The sequence below is a fragment of the Alosa pseudoharengus genome, unplaced genomic scaffold, assembly GCF_046254945.1.
Source record: "Alosa pseudoharengus isolate Yale_2024_CS ecotype anadromous, Long Island Sound unplaced genomic scaffold, YU_APseudo_1.1 YU_APseudo_1.1_scf_1, whole genome shotgun sequence".
NCBI lineage: Eukaryota > Metazoa > Chordata > Actinopteri > Clupeiformes > Clupeidae > Alosa > Alosa pseudoharengus.
In genome coordinates, this window is record NW_027468564.1 from 9,686,285 (window position 1) to 9,709,004 (window position 22,720).

At 42.8% G+C, this 22,720-nt stretch overlaps 1 protein-coding gene across 3 annotated transcripts in view; it reads right to left on the bottom strand.

Moving 5' to 3' along the window:
* The window catches only part of LOC143136476 (NLR family CARD domain-containing protein 3-like), a 234,962-nt gene extending 215,054 nt beyond the window's left edge, over window positions 1-19,908 (bottom strand). Inside the window, exons 1-4 of one of the 3 annotated variants that reach the window (XM_076297227.1) lie at window positions 19,798-19,907; window positions 17,034-17,173; window positions 6,887-7,000; window positions 6,487-6,600 (exon numbers count right to left, since the gene is read on the bottom strand). In XM_076297227.1, coding sequence (XP_076153342.1) covers window positions 6,487-6,600; window positions 6,887-7,000; window positions 17,034-17,149 — 344 coding nt within the window. In that variant the 5' untranslated portion in view covers window positions 17,150-17,173; window positions 19,798-19,907. Of the gene's footprint in view, window positions 1-6,486; window positions 6,601-6,886; window positions 7,001-17,033; window positions 17,174-19,797 lie in introns of those variants that run through there. The other 2 variants (XM_076297201.1, XM_076297220.1) reach the window with 2 other exon arrangements.
* Window positions 19,909-22,720: the final 2,812 nt, after the last annotated feature.

Sequence of the window (22,720 nt, forward strand, 5' to 3'; positions counted from 1 at the left end):
TAGTAGGACTATCATCTATACCTCAATAAATGTTTTGAAATTGATGGGATTGCTGTAGGCCTTTTTTTCTTTTTAAAAACATGGGGTTAAAAAAAAAATTCATTCAACAGCAAATTAACGTCATCTCGCGGGCCAGATAGAATCAATGGCGGGCCAAAATTGGCCCGCGGGCCACTATTTGCCGACCCCTGCTTTAGGCAATTAGTCCTTTTTAGGCAATAAGCTTGTTCGTTGATGCACTATCGGTGTTGCATTTTAAAATAAATGTTCTATGCGTGAAATATATTGCTGTTGCTCTTAGTTCTTTGGGATTTAAGGTTTCTGTTTAAGGTGACAATTCGGCTTGTATTTATTTCTTCCTGTTTTAAACTGGAGCGAGCGTGGATCGATTTCACTGGAGCGGGATGATTTTTACGTGGAGTGGGGAGCAAAATTGAGCAGAGCGACCTGACGCGAATTTGAGCGGAGGAGCGGCCGAGTAAACAGCCACTTGAGCAAGGAGCGAGATATTCGCATCGCTCAGCTCCGCTCACTAGCTCTGCGACAGATCAAACTCGGGAATGACAGAGCACAAGCGAATTTTCAAATCAGCCACACGATCGGTCATTGAGGGTCGGATATCTGCTGTGGCTGTTGCCCCCAGCAAACGTGACGGCTGTTTGATGACTAGGGTCTAACTCGCGCCATGGCAGCACTTTTTTCCCGCTAGTTCCATATATATTTCCTTGCGCACAAAGTGCAGAAACATGCTCCTGGTTGCCGGAGTTTTAGACACCTGCTTCCAAAGGGCTTTTCATCTTGACCCACCTCCTCTATCCAAGACCAACGCCATTTATTCTTTATACCTTAATTCGGGGGCTCTTTTTTGCTCTTCTCTGCTGCTATGTGGGGGCAGGGGAACAGAGGACTTCTCTCCTTGTCCTCTCTCTCTCTCTCTCTCTCTCTCTCTCTCTCTCTCTCACACACTAAAGTGTATTCCTACTAGCATATCCCATTGTTTTCTATAACATATTAATTTCTACATGGTGTCCATCATTTAGGAGAGGTTAGTGTTTTCCATCTCATCCATCCAATTTCGTGTGTGTGTGTGTGTGTGTAGAATTTCATGTGACTGACATGTCTACAGACTAGGGGTGGCACGGTTCATGAAAAAAACTCTGAACGGTTCGCTTGTCTCGGTTGGGAGCATGTGTGGACCGCACGGTTTTGACGGTTTATGGCATGTGTAATGTTTCCTCATGCCCATATGTGACCCCAGACAGTTTTCCCCCCTTTTGCGTGAAAGGTGTGGAGTGCTGCGCGTGCAGAAATGGCAAGTGAGAGCGATAACGTAGACAGCCCGGAGTTGGAGGATGCACCAGCGTCGCATAAGTCTGGTGTGTGCAAACATTTTGGATTTAGAAAACGGTAGATAGAACTGCGATTGTGTGCAAGCGTTGTGCAACACGTAATTATGTTAGTACAGGCCCGGAGTGTCTAATCAGCAGCTTCGGGAGGATGGGCCTGTCTGAATATCATGAGCTGAAATGTATTGTTTCTGAAGTTCATTTGCTGCGCACTCGCGGCACTTTAGCAGCTTACAGTAGGCTGTGCGGTCGCAGGCCCTTACTTGCAGTTTCCCAAACATTAGCAAAGTAGCCCTCACAAAAACTGTTTGGAAATCGCAACCAAGTCTATATTTGCAATAACTAAGGGGAGTGGGAGGCTGTGTGTGTGTGTATGTGTGTGTGTGTGTGTGTGTGTGTGTGTGTGTGTGTGTGTGTGTGTGTGTGTGTGTGTGTGTGTGGAGTAGGAGACTATATGAGCAGCCCCTCCTCCAGTGGCACGGCTCTGACCAACTCTCATGTGTGCAGGTGAGACGTGTAGTGGGCTGATAATAACTCTCATATGTGCAGGGGAGACGTGCAGTGGGCTGATAATAACTCTCATATGTGCAGGGGAGACGTGCAGTGGGCTGATAATAACTCTCATGTGTGCAGGGGAGACGTGTAGTGGGCTGATAATAACTCTCATGTGTGCAGGGGAGATGTGTAGTGGGCTAATAATAACTCATATGTGTGCAGGGGAGATGTGTAGTGGGCTGATAATAACTCTCATATGTGCAGGGGAGATGTGTAGTGGGCTGATAATAACTCTCATATGTGCAGGGGAGATGTGTAGTGGGCTGATAATAACTCTCATATGTGTGCAGGTGAGATGTGTAGTGGGCTGATAATAACTCTCATGTGTGCAGGGGAGATGTGTAATGGGCTGATAATAACTCATGTGTGCAGGGGAGATGTGTAGTGGGCTGATAATAACTCTCATGTGTGCAGGGGAGATGTGTAGTGGGCTGATAATGACTCATATGTGTGTAGGGGAGATGTGTAGTGGGCTGATAATAACTCTCATATGTGCAGGGGAGATGTGTAGTGGGCTGATAATAACTCTCATATGTGCAGGGGAGATGTGAAGTGGGCTGATAATAACTCTCATATGTGTGCAGGTGAGATGTGTAGTGGGCTGATAATAACTATCATGTGTGCAGGGGAGATGTGTAATGGGCTAATAATATAATAACTCTCATGTGTGCAGGGGAGATGTGTAGTGGGCTGATAATAACTCATATGTGCAGGGGAGATGTGTAGTGGGCTGATAATAACTCTCATATGTGCAGGGGAGATGTGTAGTGGGCTGATAATAACTCATGTGCAGGGGAGATGTGTAGTGGGCTGATAATAACTCTCATATGTGTGCAGGTGAGATGTGTAGTGGGCTGATAATAACTCTCATGTGTGCAGGGGAGATGTGTAGTGGGCTGATAATAACTCTCATATGTGCAGGGGAGATGTGTAGTGGGCTGATAATAACTCTCATGTGTGCAGGGGAGATGTGTAGTGGGCTAATAATAACTCTCATATATGTGCAGGGGAGACATGTAGTGGGCTAATAATATAATAACTCTCATGTGTGCAGGGGAGATGTGTAGTGGGCTAATAATAACTCTCATGTGTGCAGGGGAGATGTGTAGTGGGCTGATAATAACTCTCATGTGTGCAGGGGAGATGTGTAGTGGGCTGATAATAACTCATATGTGCAGGGGAGATGTGTAGTGGGCTGATAATAACTCTCATGTGTGCAGGGGAGATGTGTAGTGGGCTGATAATAACTCATATGTGCAGGGGAGATGTGTAGTGGGCTGATAATAACTCTCATATGTGCAGGGGAGATGTGTAGTGGGCTGATAATAACTCATGTGCAGGGGAGATGTGTAGTGGGCTGATAATAACTCTCATATGTGTGCAGGTGAGATGTGTAGTGGGCTGATAATAACTCTCATGTGTGCAGGGGAGATGTGTAGTGGGCTGATAATAACTCTCATATGTGCAGGGGAGATGTGTAGTGGGCTGATAATAACTCTCATGTGTGCAGGGGAGATGTGTAGTGGGCTAATAATAACTCTCATATATGTGCAGGGGAGACATGTAGTGGGCTAATAATATAATAACTCTCATGTGTGCAGGGGAGATGTGTAGTGGGCTAATAATAACTCTCATGTGTGCAGGGGAGATGTGTAGTGGGCTGATAATAACTCTCATGTGTGCAGGGGAGATGTGTAGTGGGCTGATAATAACTCTCATATATGTGCAGGGGAGATGTGTAGTGGGCTGATAATAACTCTCATGTGTGCAGGGGAGATGTGTAGTGGGCTGATAATAACTCTCATATATGTGCAGGGGAGATGTGTAGTGGGCTGATAATATAATAACTCTCATATGTGCAGGGGAAATGTGTAGTGGGCTAATAATAACTCTCATGTGTGCAGGGGAGATATGTAGTGGGCTAATAATAACTCTCATGTGTGCAGGGGAGATGTGTAGTGGGCTGATAATAACTCATATGTGCAGGGGAGATGTGTAGTGGGCTGATAATAACTCTCATGTGTGCAGGGGAGATGTGTAGTGGGCTGATAATAACTCTCATGTGTGCAGGTGAGATGTGTAGTGGGCTGATAATAACTCTCATATGTGTGCAGGGGAGATGTGTAGTGGGCTGATAATATAATAACTCTCATATGTGCAGGGGAAATGTGTAGTGGTAGGGCTGCACGATTATGACCAAAATGATAATCACGATTATTTTGATCAATATTGAGATCACGATTATTTATCACGATTATTAATTAATTTTAGTGACAAAAATATTTTTTCCCTAAACATATTGGACTTGCTATCTGGCTCACCCAAATTCTTCCCCTCACATTTACTCCCCTAAATTACTGCAAATATAGATTTGACTGCGACTTCCAAACTTCCAAACAAATGTTTTGTGTGTGCTACTTTGTTAATAATTGGGAAAACGCCCACCGGGAATCCTCCCAACGCTCCCCATTAGCCACTTAAACTCTGCTTCGTGTTCATGAGTTTACTGTAATCATTAGTCCAGGGGTGTCGAAACTTTTTGACTGAAGGGCCACATTGGATTTTGAAAATTGGCCAGCGGGCCACACACAAATAATAATAATAATAATAATAATAATAATAATAATAATGTTTTGTATTATTTAAATGACAAAATAATTTTGTTGTAGAAAATTAATTTCTTAAGAAATACTGTTAATTTGATGCTGTTTAATTCATTTATAAATGGTGCACTGTCACTCTTTGCCAGCTCCACATAGCCTATGGCTAGTGCTGTGCCTATGGTGCCCTCTCACAGTTTATAAATGGTCAGTAGTGGGAACTACTGTTGCCATCGCCCTCTCTCCCACGCTCAAATGCGTCCCCAATTAAATGGACTAGCATAACGTAGTTAGATCTGCTGCAATGGAGATACTATGTATCTCGATGTGACAAGCTGTTTTGACATTGACATTGTAAACGTTCTCTAAGAAGAGTGTAAAGCAGTTTGCAGTAGCCTAAAGTTAACCACAACGTCGTCTATCGCTGGAAAAAAATAGCGAGCGGCCAATGATAAACTAATAAATGCTCGGCGTGCCGGATTAAAGTGCATGGCTGGCCGCAGTTTGGACACCCCTGCTTTAGTCATTCGTTGATATGTAAAACACTGACGTGTAGGCTACATTTTCATTATTAACTCGTTTTGAGTAGGCTGTGTCTTGAAACGCATATGCATTGTAGGTTGCACAATGAGCTTATAAAATACATGAATAAAATTCACGGATCCCGTCGTTAGCTCAACTCTTATTACAGTATAGGCTATCGGAGGACGCAAACAAGGACTAAAAGTTAACGTGATAAAAAATGTGGGGTTTACGTCATGTGATGTGTTTCACGGTATGAATTGAGAGCCCTGCTCTGCTTATATTTTTGGTTAACTTAACTTGCCTGAAATCCGAAATATTTTCGAACAATGGATGATCCGCTTCGAGGGACAAGCTCTTGGCCTTCTGCTGTGCCACACATTTGATTTTTGACCGTCGTTTATTGTATAGTCTAACTAGCCTACTAATAGTTAACATAATGTCACTAGTCCACAGTGCATCAGGTTGAGCAGTGCAGGGAACAGCTGTCGTTGGTAGGCTGCATGCAGGCACATGGTCAGACAGGTTTAAGGAGCGCTTGATTTGTTTTGTAGCGGAGCGTTCTATGGGTTGCCAGGTTGGTTCTATGGGTAGAGCACGCATTTGAAATATCGCTCGATCACGCAAATTTGATCGTGGGAAGCCAAAATCGTGATCGTGATTAAAATTCGATTAATTGTGCAGCCCTATGTAGTGGGCTAATAATAACTCTCATGTGTGCAGGGGAGATATGTAGTGGGCTAATAATAACTCTCATGTGTGCAGGGGAGATGTGTAGTGGGCTGATAATAACTCATATGTGCAGGGGAGATGTGTAGTGGGCTGATAATAACTCATGTGCAGGGGAGATGTGTAGTGGGCTGATAATAACTCTCATATGTGTGCAGGTGAGATGTGTAGTGGGCTAATAATAACTCTCATATGTGCAGGTGAGATGTGTAGTGGGCTGATAATAACTCTCATGTGTGCAGGGGAGATGTGTCACATGGAAGATCTAACGTTCAGTTTCAGTGAGCAAATAGCCCTGTTGAGAGAAACTAGAGGAGTGTTCAAATTCGGCAGAGATGGTAGAGAAAGTGCGCATTTACAAGGCATGTCAATTTTATGAGCTAGCCTAGAAGCAATTTTGCATAGCTCGGGTAGGCTAAGCTATGTGTAGAAATAAAATATTCCGTAGTATTTCAGTCAATCTTAGTATGCTACAAAGGCACAGAAGTTCCTGTAGGTGGCAATAACACATTCTACTTGTTTGCCAAATAAATGAAAAGCAATTTGAAATCAATGTATTCACTCTTACTGTATCAAAATCTCACCTTTCCTCAGAGATGGTGTTAATGATGTGCTTAAAGTCAAGTCAATTCTTTCAGTTTGTGCATGATTACATGATATAACTATACTAATATATATTTAATAATTTTAATATATTTCATATGACTGACATGACATGTCTGATGACTACTCACATTAGACCTGATGGAACTGGTCCACTGCTGAATTCGGGCATATGGCCTATGGACTGATCACTCTTCATGGACACACAGCTGGGCACTGGAGATGGAGGTCTGTGTGTCTGTGGGCTGGTTACATAAAGAGACACAAGAAACAGATTAACATCAACTCATTCCTCTGCAGAGTGATTTGCTCACCCTTACAGTGATATTACAACAATACATGCTCCATTTCTCTCTCTGTATTACAACAATACATGCTCCATTTTAATCTCTTTCTCTCTCTCTGGCTCACACACACACATACACACTACAGTGTATTCCTACAAGCATATCTCATTGGTGTGTGTGTGTGTGTGTGTGTGTGTGTAGAACTGCATGTGACTGACATGTCCACAGACTGATGACTACTCACATTAGACCTGATGGAACAGGTTCACTGCTGAATTTGGGCATAACACCCATGGACTGATCACTCTTCATGGACACACAGCTGGGCACTGGAGATGGAGGTCTGTTAGTCTGTGGGCTGGTTACATAAAGAGACACAAGAAACAGATTAACATCAACTCATTCCTCTGCAGAGTGATTTGTTCACATTCAGTAATATTACAACAATACATGATCTATTTTAGTCTCTATCTCACACACACACACACACACACACACACACACACACACAATAAAGTGTATTCCTACTAGCATTTCCAATAGTTTTCTATAACATATACATCTCTACATGGTGTCCACCATTTAGGAGAGGTTAGTGCTTTCCATCTCATCCATCCAATTTCCTGTTTGTGTGTGTGTGTGTGTGAGAGAGAGAGTGTAAAATTTCTTATGACTGACATGTCTGATGACTACTCACTTTAGACCTGATGTAACTGGTTCACTGCTGAATTCGGGCATATGTCCCTTGGACTGATCACTCTTCATGGACACATAGCTGGGCACTGGAGATGGAGGTCTGTGAGCTGGTTACATAAAGAGACAAGAACCTGAGCTGCACTCTAAAAGTTGCCGTTAATGTACACAGGTTCACAGTGTTGTAGTGCCGTTAATTCACAGGTTCACAGTGGTGTAGTGCCGTTAATTTACACAGGTTCACAGTGGTCTAGGCAACCTGCTGTAATCATGGCAGTCTATGGAGTTTGCCACTTCACAGTAGTGCACTGTTAAAATAACAGGAAAACAATGGCAACCCTACTGCCAGTTATTTATTTAACAGGGACATATTTTAGAGTGTAGATAAACTCATTCCTCTGTGGAGTGATATGTACATTTCTTTACACTTACAATTACATCAGCAATACATATAGTTAAGAACAAAATGATTCATACCCCTGGCAATCATTGATTTAATGTTGTTTTTCTCTTGACCAATATGATTGTTCTGACTGAAAATGACACTGCCACATGCCAAACGGTTGTAAGACAATGTGGTAGAAACATGGAATCATTCTTGACTCAAAACCCAGATTGCTGTTAAAAAGGTGCAGTGTAGAATCATTGTGGAGACATGGAGAGGCTTGGTAGGTATTATAAGAACCATTTTGAGAGCTGTGAATGCAAATAAAGATATGTCCATTGATTATTTAAAAAGGGGTATGAATAATTTTGGACACGCCATTTTTCATAAAAATATTAAAACAAGATAGAATGCTTCTTTTTTCATTCCATGTTTCTACCACATTGTCATACAACCTTTTGGCATGTGGCAGTGCCATTTTCAGTCAGAACAAACATTAAAGAGAAAATCAACATTGAATCAATATTTGCCAGAGGTATGAATAATTTTGTTCTTAACTGTACTTCATTGTAGAATGTATTTTTCTCTATTTCCTAACCTAATATTTTTTATCAAGGTTATTAGAAATTCAGAATATAGTCTGCATATTCCTCTGTACAGATTCTACGCCAGAAAAGGACACTTTACATGTAACTGTAATCATGGCAGTCTATGGAGTCACTTCTAGCATTTTGGTGGAGAACTGCAAACCTCCACAGACACAACTACACACACAGACCAACGCACAACTACAAAAGGTTCACAGCCATAGTTCGAATTACAGGGGGTACTGGGGGGTACTATACCCCCCAATGAAGACCCAGTACCCCCCAAAGAGACAGAAATATCAGTTTGGGGGGGGGTCAGATAATTTTTCTGATATTGTGAAAAAATATCATTACAGTTACAATACAAGTCAACTCCTGTTTTCACTGTAGGAACATTTTAATGTAAAGCGATTTCAGAAACCCCTATTGTGGACCGTACCATTTTTAACCACCGTGGCGCTAGAAGCAACTGAGATAGAGAAGACTTCAACTTCTCAAGCAAGTGTCAACATTGAATTACAAAACGGCTAGGTAAATTCCTCCAGTAGGCTAAATTCGGTTTGCTGCTGACGTGCATGGGTAAATGTAAGTTGCTAACTGACGTCTAGCTTGTTGAAAATGTGTTATTTTACAACCTTCATTTAAACATGTTTGTTCTTTCATAGCTCATGTCACCTCTTCATACATTGAATTACTGCTACTTACTTACTCACTGAGGCTAGTAAAGTGGACCTTGGTTAGTTACCAAGGTTAGTTAGCAAGGTAATTCTCTATTTAAATAAACCTTTACATTGTGTTGAGGTAAAATCGATTGTCATTTCCAAGGAGATGAACTCCATAGCCTAGGTGTCCATTCTCATTATATCTTGAATAAATTATTGTGCCCTTTTGAAATTAGTTTGACACAGATCCTGTGTTTTTATATTACCAGTAGGCCTATGCACAATAGGGTCTGATGTAGCTAAGCCTACATAATATCAGTGAAACCTGTGGAAACATAAAAAGACCCAAGTAGCCTAGGCTAAATATGTGCTAGTATTTGAATTTGTTTTTAATTTGTTGGTATTGTTTTTACATTCTATTATTTCCTATTTTTAGTTTGATAAATGTAGTTTCATCTGAGAACCCTGATACTATCTTAATGAAACTATTTTCTATCTACAAACAATTACATTAAAAGTGTAAGTGCAGTTAGGTTTTATACACTGTTCATGTGTTAATGAAAGGGGTACCCAACAGACAGGAGAGGCACAGGATGAAAGCCGTGAGCAGGCCGCAGGGAGACGACACGATGAGGGCAGAGGGCAGAGTTGATCAAAACAGTTCTCTTTTGGATATGCAGTATAAGAACGATGAGATATTCTGTAGCCTACTGACTATCAGTTTGTCGCATGTTTAGACCTTGTATGTGTGTTGCACAACACATGTTGCACTTGGTGATCACGGTGGGGATTGATATGGTAATGGACCATGATGGTCAGAAGAAGTGAAGGAGCAGTACCCCCCAATTATGGTGGGGTAATTCACACTCTGTTCACAGCTACACACACAGACCAACACCTAACTACAAAAGGTTCACAGCTACACACACAGACCAACGCACAACTATAAAAGGTTCACAGCTAGACAGACAGACCATCGCACAACTACAAAAGGTTCACAGCGGTCTAGGCAACTTGTAGCGTGGCTACACATTACGATAAATCGGACTTTACTGCTATTGCATTCTATTTTACCTGCTGCTCCCATGAACATCTGGATTTATTTGAACAGTTTAAGAAGGTTATTGACAACTGTTACGCTATTCAGGGCAGGTTGAACAGTGTTTGCGCTGCTGCGCTACTTTGTTGCGTTACTCCTGCTGTTCCTTGTGTCCCCCTACAGGCCATCTTGCGTCCCGCCAAGCGCTGATTGTGGGTTGGGCAACGTCTATAAGGACGCCCTGTTTGACGTCTGGGCGCGCTCTCTGACATTCGCTTCCCGTCCGATCCCGTCGGCAGACGCAGGGCAGCTTCGTGGTGCCTCGCTGGCACGTCACGTTCTTTGTTTAGCTTTTTGTGTAGATTTAGTTATTTTGTTGTCCAAGCACGTTCCCCATATGGGATTGATCTTTGTTGTCTTTAGTTAATTCATATTTAGAGCAGGTGGTATTCGGTGATGGGGTTTCACGTTATTTAGTTTAGGTTTAGTTCAGCACAGCAATAAGCGGACCCGGAAGACTCACAACAACACCATGTCTTTTGTTTCTGGTCGGGAGTCAGGCAAGATCTATATTTCCCCGCAGATATGTGTGGTCAGGGTTTCCTTTATATTCTGTTTTAGTTGCTTTAGTACCACCATGCTCCGTTTATGTCAAACCACAATCCTTTATTAAATTAAGTTGTTATACACCGTCACCGCTTCTCTATGGCCTTTGTATGTTATGTTGCACCATTTCATATAATTTGATGGGCTCGTAACATATAAATGGGGGCTCGCTTAGCCGGGTTTTGAACCATATTTGTGGCCTAATTTGTTGGCCTTTCTAAATAAGTCCGATTTTCCCTTTGTGAAAATCTTTTTTCCGTGGTGGTCGCACTGCGCGCTGTTGGTGCGCATCAGCTTGTCGTGATCGCCCTTTGTCTTGTGCCGTAGATTTTCGGTGACTTGTTTTTCTAGTGAATTTTGTGTGTTACCCGCAATGTTTGATTTAGACGCGTTTATTCTCGCTCCTACACAGGAGATTTTGTTAACTGTAACGCGTGATGACCTTGTTAGAGTCGCTGGCCACTATAAACTTGAGGTGAGTGGTAGCCCTTCCAAGGCTGAGCTTCAGGATAAGTTTATTGAAGAATTGCGAGAACTGGGAGTGTTTGAGAAAGTATCTCCTGAAATATCTACGTCGCCTGGTAAAAACCCTCCTACTGACCCTTCACCTTCACCTAGTAAAGCTGCACTGGAATTAAAACGTTTACAGTTAAGAGAAAAGGAAATTGAATGGGAACGCGAAAAAACTAAATTGGAGGCTGATAGACAGACAATACGAGAACGAGAAAAAAGAGAGCACGAATTGAGATTAAAAGACCTTGAGTTTGCGCAGGCATTGCGTATTAAAGAACTCGAGTTGAAGGCCCGTGAGGCTGGTGTTCCATTCAGGCCAGATCAATTTGACATAACTCGAAACATTCGCCTTGTTCCACCTTTCAGTGAGAGCGAAGTTGATAAGTTCTTTGCACATTTCGAGCGCGTAGCGACGACATTTAAATGGCCCAAAGAAATTTGGACCATGACGCTACAATGTGTGTTCACGGGAAAAGCGCAGGAAGCTTATTCCTCATTAACTCTAGAGGACGCAGCAGATTACGAAAAAGTCAAACATGCTGTTTTACGCATCTATGCTCTTGTGCCAGAGGCTTATCGACAAAAGTTTCGCACTTATCACAAACCTGAACCTCTCACATATGTAGAGTATGTTAGAGAAAAGGAAATGTTATTTGATCGCTGGCTTAGTTCTCAAGAAGTGACAACTTTCCAATCTCTTCGTGACTTGATTATTCTTGAAGACTTTAAAAACGGTCTTCCTCAAACAGTCGCTACCCATGTTAGTGAGCATAAACATCTGACTCCTGGTCATGCAGCCGTGCTTGCTGACGAAAATGTGCTCACACATAAGCGTGTCCCTTCTAACTCTAAGTTTCCACAAAACGTTTCTAGTCATCCAAATGTGCCTAAGATGTTTAGAGAAACCATGCCCGTGTCTGCCCGCTCTCCAGATAGGCGTCCGCCGGCATCTAACGCTACTGTTCCGACCTGCGCCTACTGTAAGAAACGTGGGCATGTTCTGGCCGAGTGTTATTCTCTAAAGCGTAAAAATAAGGCAGCGAATCAACCAGCTTCCTATAGATCAGAGGTGGGTTTGTGTGTTTCAAACTTGCCCGCGAGTAGAGAAGACACCAATACTGACAATCACGGTTTTGCGCCTTTTATAATGGATGGCTTTGTCTCTTTGCCCGGTGAGCCTAGTGAGCGCGTTCCGATAAAAATTCTGCGTGATACTGGCGCCTCACAGAGCTTTATTTTGCAAGATGTGTTGCCTTTCAGTGATAAGACTTTTACTGGTGATAGTATTCTTGTACGTGGATTCGAAATGGGTTATGTTAACGTCCCTCTGCATGAGATTTCTCTTATGTCTGACTTAGTTACTGGCAATGTTACCATGGGCATACGCCCCTCCTTGCCTATTGAAAACGTAGCGGTGCTACTTGGTAACGATTTGTGTGGTGGAAAAGTCTTGCCTGGCCCCATTGTGTCTCATGCATTCCCCAAAACATGTACTGATGACCTGTCATTTAAATTCCCCGAGGTTTTCACCTCTAGCGTTGTTACTCGCGCTATGGCGAAAAACGAAAACGAGACTGCAATTGAGGATCAACTTGATCTTAGTGATACGTTTATTGCTCGACCTTCACTCTCTAGCGATAGTGATTTACTTTTGAATTTTGTTTCACTGTCGTTTCCTTCTGATGTTCCTAATTTATCTATGAGTCGAGAGCAGCTTATTAGGGAACAGAAAATTGACCCGTCTCTGTCTTCTCTCTTTTCAGAAGCTATTTCTGAAGAAGACATTGAGCATTCGCCGCACGGCTATTTTATAAGAGATGGTGTCTTAATGCGCAAGTGGAGGCCTCTTACGGCCTCAGCGCAAGATGAGTGGAGAGTCCTCTTTCAAATTGTTGTCCCAGTCTCTTTTCGTGATAAAGTTTTGAGTTTAGCTCATGACCATCACTTAGCGGGTCATCTCGGTGTAAATAAGACCACTGACAGAATTTTACGCCATTTTTTTTGGCCAGGTATTAAAAGAGATGTCGTGAGATATTGCCGAACATGTCATTTATGTCAGGTCACTGGTAAACCTAACCAGGTGATTCCACCTGCGCCTTTACAGCCGATTCCAGTTACGTCTGAGCCCTTTGAACACGTAATATTAGACTGTGTTGGACAATTGCCTAAAACAAAGTCTGGGAATAAATGGTTACTTACCATAATGTGTAGCTTGACTCGTTTTCCAGTGGCAATTCCGCTCCGTAAAATTACAGCTCCTGTCATCATCAAGGCCCTGATGGGTTTCTTCTCTCTATTTGGCCTTCCGAAAACCGTTCAGACAGACCGTGGTACCAATTTCATGTCCCGAGTGTTTGCACAAGCTATGCGCCAGCTCGCGGTCCACCATGTTACATCCAGCCCATATCATCCGCAATCTCAAGGTGCACTGGAGAGGTTCCATCAAACTTTGAAAAATATGCTAAAGTGTTTCTGTCTCGAGTTCCAGCGTGATTGGGATGAAGGTGTGCCGCTTGCTCTTTTTGCCGTGCGCGAGGTTGTGCAGGAGAGTTTGGGTTTTAGCCCGTCAGAACTTGTTTTCGGGCACACGGTTCGTGGGCCTTTAAAGCTGCTAAAAGAGTCGTGGCTCGCTGAGCCGAAAGAGTGTCTCAGCTTGTCTGATTACGTGTCCAACATGCGTTGTAGGCTCAGTCGTGCATGTCAGCTGGCTAAAGAAAATTTAGGTGTCTCTCAGAAGAGAATGAAGCAGAGATTTGATCAGAAGGCTGTTTCCCGAAGTTTCAGTCCTGGTGATAAAGTTCTGGTGTTGATTCCTGTGATGGGCTCTGCTTTGCAGGCTCGTTATAGCGGACCTTATAGTGTTGAACGGCGAGTGAATGATCTGAATTATGTCATCTCCACTCCAGATCGAAGGAGAAAGACCACACTATGTCATATTAACCGTTTGAAGTTGTATTGTGATCGAGAAGAAGGTTCAGCTCCTGAACTTAAGTCTCCGTGCACTTCAACCATCATAAATAATGACGCTTGCGCAACGAAAGTGGCGCTGTCCAAAACGTGTGGTGCTGAAGTTGTTTCGTCGCTGGTGGTTACGGCCCAAGCTGAAAATGCGTCTCCGTTGGTACAACAGGGTGCTGTGGCGAGTGCTTTGTTGGAAGATGATGGCCGTACTCCATCAGTTGAGGTTATTGAAGGGAGAATGAAGAATTCTGAGCTTCTTAATGACTTAAATTCTTTCTTGTCTAGTTTATCCACATTAGAACGTAATGATTTAATCTCCTTGATTAAGCAGCATGAGGATTTGTTTCCTGATGTTCCTCGTCGCACAACGGTAATTGAACATGACATTGATGTGGGTTCCACACGCCCAATCAAACAGCATCCTTATCGCACAAATCCACACAAAAGGATGTTGTTTCAGAATGAGGTAAACTTCATGCTGAAAAATGGCATTGCAGAACCTAGTAATAGCCCATGGAGTTCGCCTTGTTTACTAGTTCCGAAGAGTGATGGTTCCATGCGTTTTTGCACAGATTTTAGAAGGGTGAATGCCGTTACGAAGCCTGACAGCTACCCATTACCGCGCATTGACGACTGTGTTGACCGCCTGGGCTCAGCTGTATTTGTCAGTAAAATCGACCTGTTGAAGGGTTACTGGCAAATTCCGCTGGCACCTCGTGCCAAAGAGATTTCAGCCTTTGTGACGCCAGATCACTTCTTACAGTATACCGCCATGGCCTTTGGCCTTCGTAACGCACCCGCCACTTTTCAAAGGCTCATCAACGGCGTTCTTGATGGCGTGCCTAATTGCGAGGCCTATTTGGATGATTTGGTGATCTATAGCGCCACCTGGCCTTCGCATATGGCACATCTCTCAACTGTGTTTCGCAGACTATCGGAAGCTAATTTAACCATTAACCTGGCTAAATGCGAGTTTGGCCAGGCTACTGTTGTATATCTGGGTAAAGTGGTTGGCCGTGGGCAGGTGCGTCCTGTCCAGTCTAAAGTTGAGGCGATTTTGAATTATCCTCCTCCAACTACCCGCCGCGAACTCCGTCGCTTCCTTGGCATGGTAGGCTACTACCGGTCATTTTGCAAAAATTTCTCTGCCATTGCCTCGCCCCTCACTGATTTGCTCAGCTCGAAAGTGACTTACAATTGGACTCCACGGAGTCAAGCTGCTTTCGAGTCTGTTAAAGCACTGCTGACTACTACACCCGTGCTAGCCGCTCCGGATTTTTCTCGACCTTTTTCCATCGCTGTTGACGCGAGTGACTTAGGAGCGGGAGCTGTTCTTTTGCAACAAGACAGGGATGGTCTTGAACACCCTGTCTGTTTCTTTTCGCGCAAATTTAACCGTCATCAGCGGGCTTATTCGACCATAGAAAAGGAAGCCCTTGCTCTTGTGCTTGCCTTCCAGCACTTTGAGGTGTATGTTGGAGGTGCTGTGTGTCCGGTTGTGATCTATACAGATCACAACCCCTTAGTTTTTCTCGATCGCATGCGCAATTGTAACCAGCGCTTAATGCGGTGGAGTTTGATTCTGCAAGGTTATAACTTGGAGATTAGGCACATCCGAGGACGCGACAATGTAGTTGCAGATGCATTGTCTCGTGCTTGATGTGCATGTCATTGTAAATAAATTGTGGGATAAAATGGGATAAAAGTTGTTAAAAAAAAAAAAAAAAAAAACTTAATTAATGTACTTATTGCACGTTAACCCTCTTCTGTTTCTTCTGTTCCAGTTTAGCGGGTTTTGAGCCATTGCTGAATGCTAAGTAGTTTATTCACTACTTTTTTTTTTGTAAATATGTTTATTTGTAAATATTTATTCATTATATTGTTAACTTAAACCCCCAATTTATTTTCTTTAAGGGTGGGGGTGTTACGCTATTCAGGGCAGGTTGAACAGTGTTTGCGCTGCTGCGCTACTTTGTTGCGTTACTCCTGCTGTTCCTTGTGTCCCCCTACAGGCCATCTTGCGTCCCGCCAAGCGCTGATTGTGGGTTGGGCAACGTCTATAAGGACGCCCTGTTTGACGTCTGGGCGCGCTCTCTGACATTCGCTTCCCGTCCGATCCCGTCGGCAGACGCAGGGCAGCTTCGTGGTGCCTCGCTGGCACGTCACGTTCTTTGTTTAGCTTTTTGTGTAGATTTAGTTATTTTGTTGTCCAAGCACGTTCCCCATATGGGATTGATCTTTGTTGTCTTTAGTTAATTCATATTTAGAGCAGGTGGTATTCGGTGATGGGGTTTCACGTTATTTAGTTTAGGTTTAGTTCAGCACAGCAATAAGCGGACCCGGAAGACTCACAACAACACCATGTCTTTTGTTTCTGGTCGGGAGTCAGGCAAGATCTATATTTCCCCGCAGATATGTGTGGTCAGGGTTTCCTTTATATTCTGTTTTAGTTGCTTTAGTACCACCATGCTCCGTTTATGTCAAACCACAATCCTTTATTAAATTAAGTTGTTATACACCGTCACCGCTTCTCTATGGCCTTTGTATGTTATGTTGCACCATTTCATATAATTTGATGGGCTCGTAACAACAACAGATAAGGAACCAAATCTTTTTCTTTTAGAAAATGAGGTACAAATCAACACCAGAGAAGAACAGAGGGGGTTTTAGGACAGGTATGATGCGTATTGTATCTGTGGATTAACTTACCCTCCATCAGAGTGTGTGGGGACAGGTATGATGCGTACTGTATCTGTGGATTGACTTACCCTCCATCAGAGTGTGTGGGGACAAGTATGATGTGTACTGTATCTGTGGATTAATTTACCCTCCATCAGAGTGTGTGGGGACAGGTATGATGTGTACTGTATCTGTGGATTAATTTACCCTCCATCAGAGTGTGTGGGGACAGGTATGATGTGTACTGTATCTGTGGATTAATTTACCCTCCATCAGAGTGTGTTGGTTTGCTGCTTTGTTGCACACAGCTGTGTGCTGCAGACTCTGGTCTGAGTGTCTCACTGTGACCTGCAGCCTCCTCTCTCTCCTGAGAGACACTCATCCTAGCAGCAGTGGGAGAGTCTCTCTAGGAATGTACATGAGACATATGCAGCTTTACGTCTTGTTTCATGTGTCACCACATACTATAGATTAGGTGTAGCTAAACATGAACCACCATCTTTGTTTTCAGTATTGATGTCATACAGATGATGAAAGAAGCTCAACAAACATGCAGCTGTAACTGAACAAGAATCAGTACTGTAGTATTTTTACAAGAAGAAAGAACAAATGTCTTGAATCTTGAATAGAAATGTTAAGGTGTAGGCCTATAGGCTAAAGTAAATTCCTCAGTACAGATTAAGGTCTTTGGCCATTGTAGTCTAGTTTGCTTTATCATGACAGTTGGGTCTGGATTAAGCACGCTCATCCCAGGCCAGGCCCATGGGGTCAGAGGTCAAGGGTAGGGACCCTAAAAACATAGATATTAGAAAGCTAGATACTGCATTGGGCTCCAGAACGTACGTAAATAGCGACGCCATCTTGGTGGGGGCAACAATCACTGGAGGCCAATGGAGGAGCACGTGACTCTGACTGGAAATCTGTGATGTGTTGCCCATAGACAATAAAGGTGCTGCCCCCAGCAATATGGCGGCCGCGTTTACGATGCCACCTGATAGAACAACAGACAATATATCTGGCTTTCTAATATCTATGCCTAAAACCATGTAGGCTAAGCCCCATTGTCTGCTCCAGGGTTGACCCTCACATACAGATTTACAATACACATACTCATCCAGATTTTTTTTTTACTTCAACCATCTATTTTACTTTAATACAGATCATTGTCCACACACCTGCATGCATCCTATGTGTCTGCCACTAACGCGACAAGAGGCCTATGCTTTAACACTTTTCAGGTTTCAGCCAATCAAATGACAGCATATCTAAACTGGTTGTACTGGATATGTAGGCTACACTTTATGAGGACGCATCGGAATGCACGACTTCACTAAACAAAAAAAATAATATTAATGACTTTGCCAAGTATTGGTATGGACAAGTCCTATGGCCCATATTGCAAACCTATTATATATGCCCTTGCTGGTCATATGCTAGCGCCCGTATTAGCAAGTTATGCACAACAATTTTGTGCTCGATTTCATTATCTGGCCATTTCATTATCATTATCTATATTATATGTTGCAATGGAGTTTAATTAAGAAATAGGATTTATTCGGTAGCCTAGGCTTATATTTAATGTTAGCAAGCAAGCACACATACAACGACAACAAGGTAATGCAACAAAATTCTAATTTGTTTATTCCAAATATTCCCCGTACCGAAAACACAAAGTGAATGACAATATAACACATTAAATAGTGGGTTTCTTACCTTAGACCACAAACTATGTGCTCTCGATACAAGACAAAAGATGCAGTCATTACCCGTGTGTTGCATTCAGTGATTTAGCAATCTTTGCTTTTCAACAGAGTCAATGTTTATGAGCTAAAAGTTTGTTTTTCTTATGTTTTTTATAGGTTCTTCATCTTCGAGATACTTTGCATGTGGAATATTTATGAGTTTGAATGCTGTTTGTTCATGTTTTATCAATAATAAAAAGCTTTCCTGCATGCATTAATCTCAATCAAAATAAAACAAGAACATAAACATAACTTAGATTAATTTATATTTGAATTAGCTTTTTCATGTTTTATCCTTAACCTATAATTATAGTTGTATAATTATTTTATACAACTGGGACTCCTAAAACAGATTTATCTAAAGATTTTGAGTAAAGACTAGTAATGTAAGCTTAATTTGTATACAGCATCCACATAAGGGTCTTTGTTGACACAAATCAACCTGTTTAGTTTTATGTTATGTAAAGTCTAGAATGGTTTAAGGCACTCGGTTTCCACACAATGTTCTAGTAATGTCAACTAATTTGGGTTTACAGTGTGACTAGGACCACCCAAGTGAAAGTGTAGTCCCATTATGCCAGTTTTCTTCTTATTACAAACTGCTGAAAGGGCCACAAATAGAACTCTTAATTACAAACAGACTTCAAGAGAAATGTACTGAACATTGTCTACAACTCATATGAGGGGGAGGATCTCACAGTCAGGCAGAGAACTGGATGGACTTGTTCAGTCAGGTGTAGCGATACTATCAAGTGCAAAATATCTCTCATAAATGTTTAACTCTTTCCTCACACAAATGACTGACAAATTACATCACACACACCATGGAAATATGCAAGTAAACAAAAATCAAACTGGAATCTTCTGATCCAAACTCCCAGGTCAAAATCTAGTCTTGTCCCATTGATGTTTATTATTGATGTTGTCATGAATGTTTAACTCTCCCTAGAGTGTCCAGGAAGATAAAGTTATAAAAAAACGATCAAAACTACTTAACAGGCTGCATCTTCCAGGCATATAATTCAAAACAATAGGTGGTAAAGTTGAACTCAGAGTTCTTTCTGTGACGTTTTAATAGAACGAGCCACCATTTTAAAGATCAATAGTTGGAGATGTATGGACACTGAGATTGCCATTCTGCTCGTACCTTAAACTCCTAGTAATAGGGCCACAAATAGGACTCCATACAAACATTACATTCGCACGTTATGCGCAGTCACCTCTAAACCTCAAGAGAAATGTCACAATAATTGCAAACAATTCATATTTAGCAAACAAAGGAACTTACAGTTTAGAGTTTTATTCTCTTGTCATTTCCTGGAGTCTCAGATGCTCCCTGTAGAGAACTGGCTGGACTTGTTCTGTATCAGGAGATTAAGGTGTGTTCATACTATCAAGAACAAAGCAGCTCATGTGGTCATGAATGTTTAACTCTTTCCTCCTCATTCATTTATGTCTCTTCTAGCCTGTTATGCAGCACATGGTCCCGCCCCGGGTCATTTACCCCCCCCCCCCCCCACCACCAACATTCAAAATCATTTTTATACATCAGATTGTTATATAAATGCTTAATTATGCACATAATGTAGTAGGCCTATTCTACACATATCAACTTATGAAGAACCGTCACCATGACAACAACATGTGTTTTTAGTTCATGCCATCAGAATGTACAATGCTACATGTACAACTTATTTATAAAGTCTATGTGAATGACCAGCAGCAGGAGAGCTGGTCTCTTCCATGGACTCTGGTGCTTGTGCAGCGTGTGGTCACTAAGTGATCTTGCACAGGGACACAGAGTCTGAATAGCCAAGCTCACACCCTACATAGAGGGGCTCAATGAATGTGGAGGTGCACAGGGACACAGAGTCTGATTAGCCAAGCTCACAGCCTACATAGAGGGCTCAGTGAATGTGGAGTGGAACGTGTGCAGGTGGGTGAGTGGATCCGAGAAGATGCTGAAGGACAGAGTGCCAGCTGGCCAGTCCAGAAACACTCCTGTTCTCCCTCTCCTCCTCTCAGTGTTTTCATACACCACAGCTACACTCACTTATAGTGGAGAGTTACAATATCCATGTTACATATTGATGGGGCATTAAATTACAATATGGGGGTCTTGACCATACCTGCCAACACTCCCGTTTTTCCCGGGTTTCTCCCGTTTTTAGCCCTATCTCCCGGACCCCTCCCGGTTTGTTATTTCTCCCGGGAAACTCCCGTAATTTGCATGGCCCAAACTCCTTTATGAATCGGACCAATATGTTTATCTAATGTTGACCAGTTGCCAGATATTGTATCAAATGCATTATATTCACACAACCCACACACACCATATACAATTTCAACCCGTTTGTCACCTTAACCTGGCAACCTATAACCCAGTTGCGCAGTCGTGTTTAAGCGAGCCGATAGACATGGCAGGTGAAGGCGGTCGCGGTGTCCCCGCAAAGAAACCGAAGTAGGCTACACTTGTAAATTTCAGCAATGTTGGACGCAACAATTTACGTGTATCTTACCCAGTCATATCGACCACCTCCACGCTTTTTGTAAGGTGTGTCGTGTTGATTTTAATGTAGGCCACGGAGGGAAAAATGACATTAGTCAGCACATTAAAACACAGCGGCACCATCGCGCAGAAGAGGCCAGTAAGGGCACACAGGCGATCTCATCCTTCATCACGAAAGGACAGACAGAGGCAGCAAACTTGATGCAAGCCAAACTGAAGATGGCAATGTTGATAGCGCAGAAAAAAATCTAAAGAAATATCAATACATTTATTTATGTCTTCATTTATGGGTAGCTGCTATTGCAATATTGACAAGGAGCCCCCCCCCGTCGTGTCGAAGGGTCCCCGCACAAATCTCCCGGATTTTGAAAACCAAATGTTGGCAGGTATGGTCTTGACCATTTTACATAGTTGCAGTCTCACAGTTTGCCACTAGGTGACCTCCTGACTATTCTCTTCACAAACTTGCATGTGCAGTTTCGCTGATTGCCACTAGGGGCACCCTTCAGCACTCTCTACACTGGTATGTCTTTGCAGTTTCCTTGTTTGCCACTAGGGGCACTCTTCAGCACTCTCTACACTAGCATGCCTTTGCAGTTTCCCTGTTTGCCACTAGGGGCACTCTTCAGCACTCTCTACACTAGCATGCCTTTGCAGTTTCCCTGTTTGCCACTAGGGGCACTCTTCAGCACTCTCTACACTAGCATGCCTTTGCAGTTTCCCTGTTTGCCACTAGGGGCACTCTTCAGCCCTCTCTACACTGGCATGCCTTTGCAGTTTCCCTGTGTGCCACTAGGGGCACTCTTCAGCACTCTCTACACTTAGAGGGTGACAATTTTTCGGGACTCCCGCAGGTTACAGTATTCCTGCGGCTTTCCCGCAGCACGGGGTAGTAAATTTCACTGTTGGTAACGTGATTGGGACGGGACAGGAAATAATAAACGGGAGCTGGCGGGAAGCCAGAGATTATTAACTTAAAAAAATTACGCTGCAATGCAGTGAGTGCGCCCAAAGACGTGAGGCATTTCATTTTAGAAAAGAGAACCAATTACAACCCACAAAACGTTTTTGTTGATCGGTAGCCTATCAAAGCAAGACAAGCAGCTGCCCTGTTCACAATCAATCAGCTTCAGCGATAGGCCCTAAGGCAAAATGGATGCAAAGAAACAGTTACAGGCGAAAGTGTCAGCAAAGGACAGCTCTATTCAATTGCAGGAGCTGTCTGGGAAAGCGATTCTCGTTGAGTTTAATTTGTCATGCAATGTTGGGGAAAGGCACCTCGACGATCGCATTCCTCAATTTATTTATCGCATAACCCTGGCGGAACACAAAAAATAGTTTTGTTTACTCATAGCAACAACGTTGCTAGGCTATGCTTCGCTGGTTTAACGTGATGAGAACGGTGCAAACTTAACTGATGGGATGAGATCTAACTATGAAATGATTTAAGCATAGCCTACAGCAAAGTCCTGTAAAATATGTAATTTTAATGTAGCGCAAAATGATCGGCTATTAAAGAAAAGTTAGACAAGGCTTTCTGCCCTACCAAAATGTATGGTCACCTCACACTACTGTAGCCTAACAGTCGGATAACTTTAGACATCAACATAGGGAGCGGGACGGGATTCGGGAGTCTTTCTCTCGGGATTTTGCGGGACAGAATTTTTTTAGGGGGGGCTGTCACGTGATCGGGATATGACGG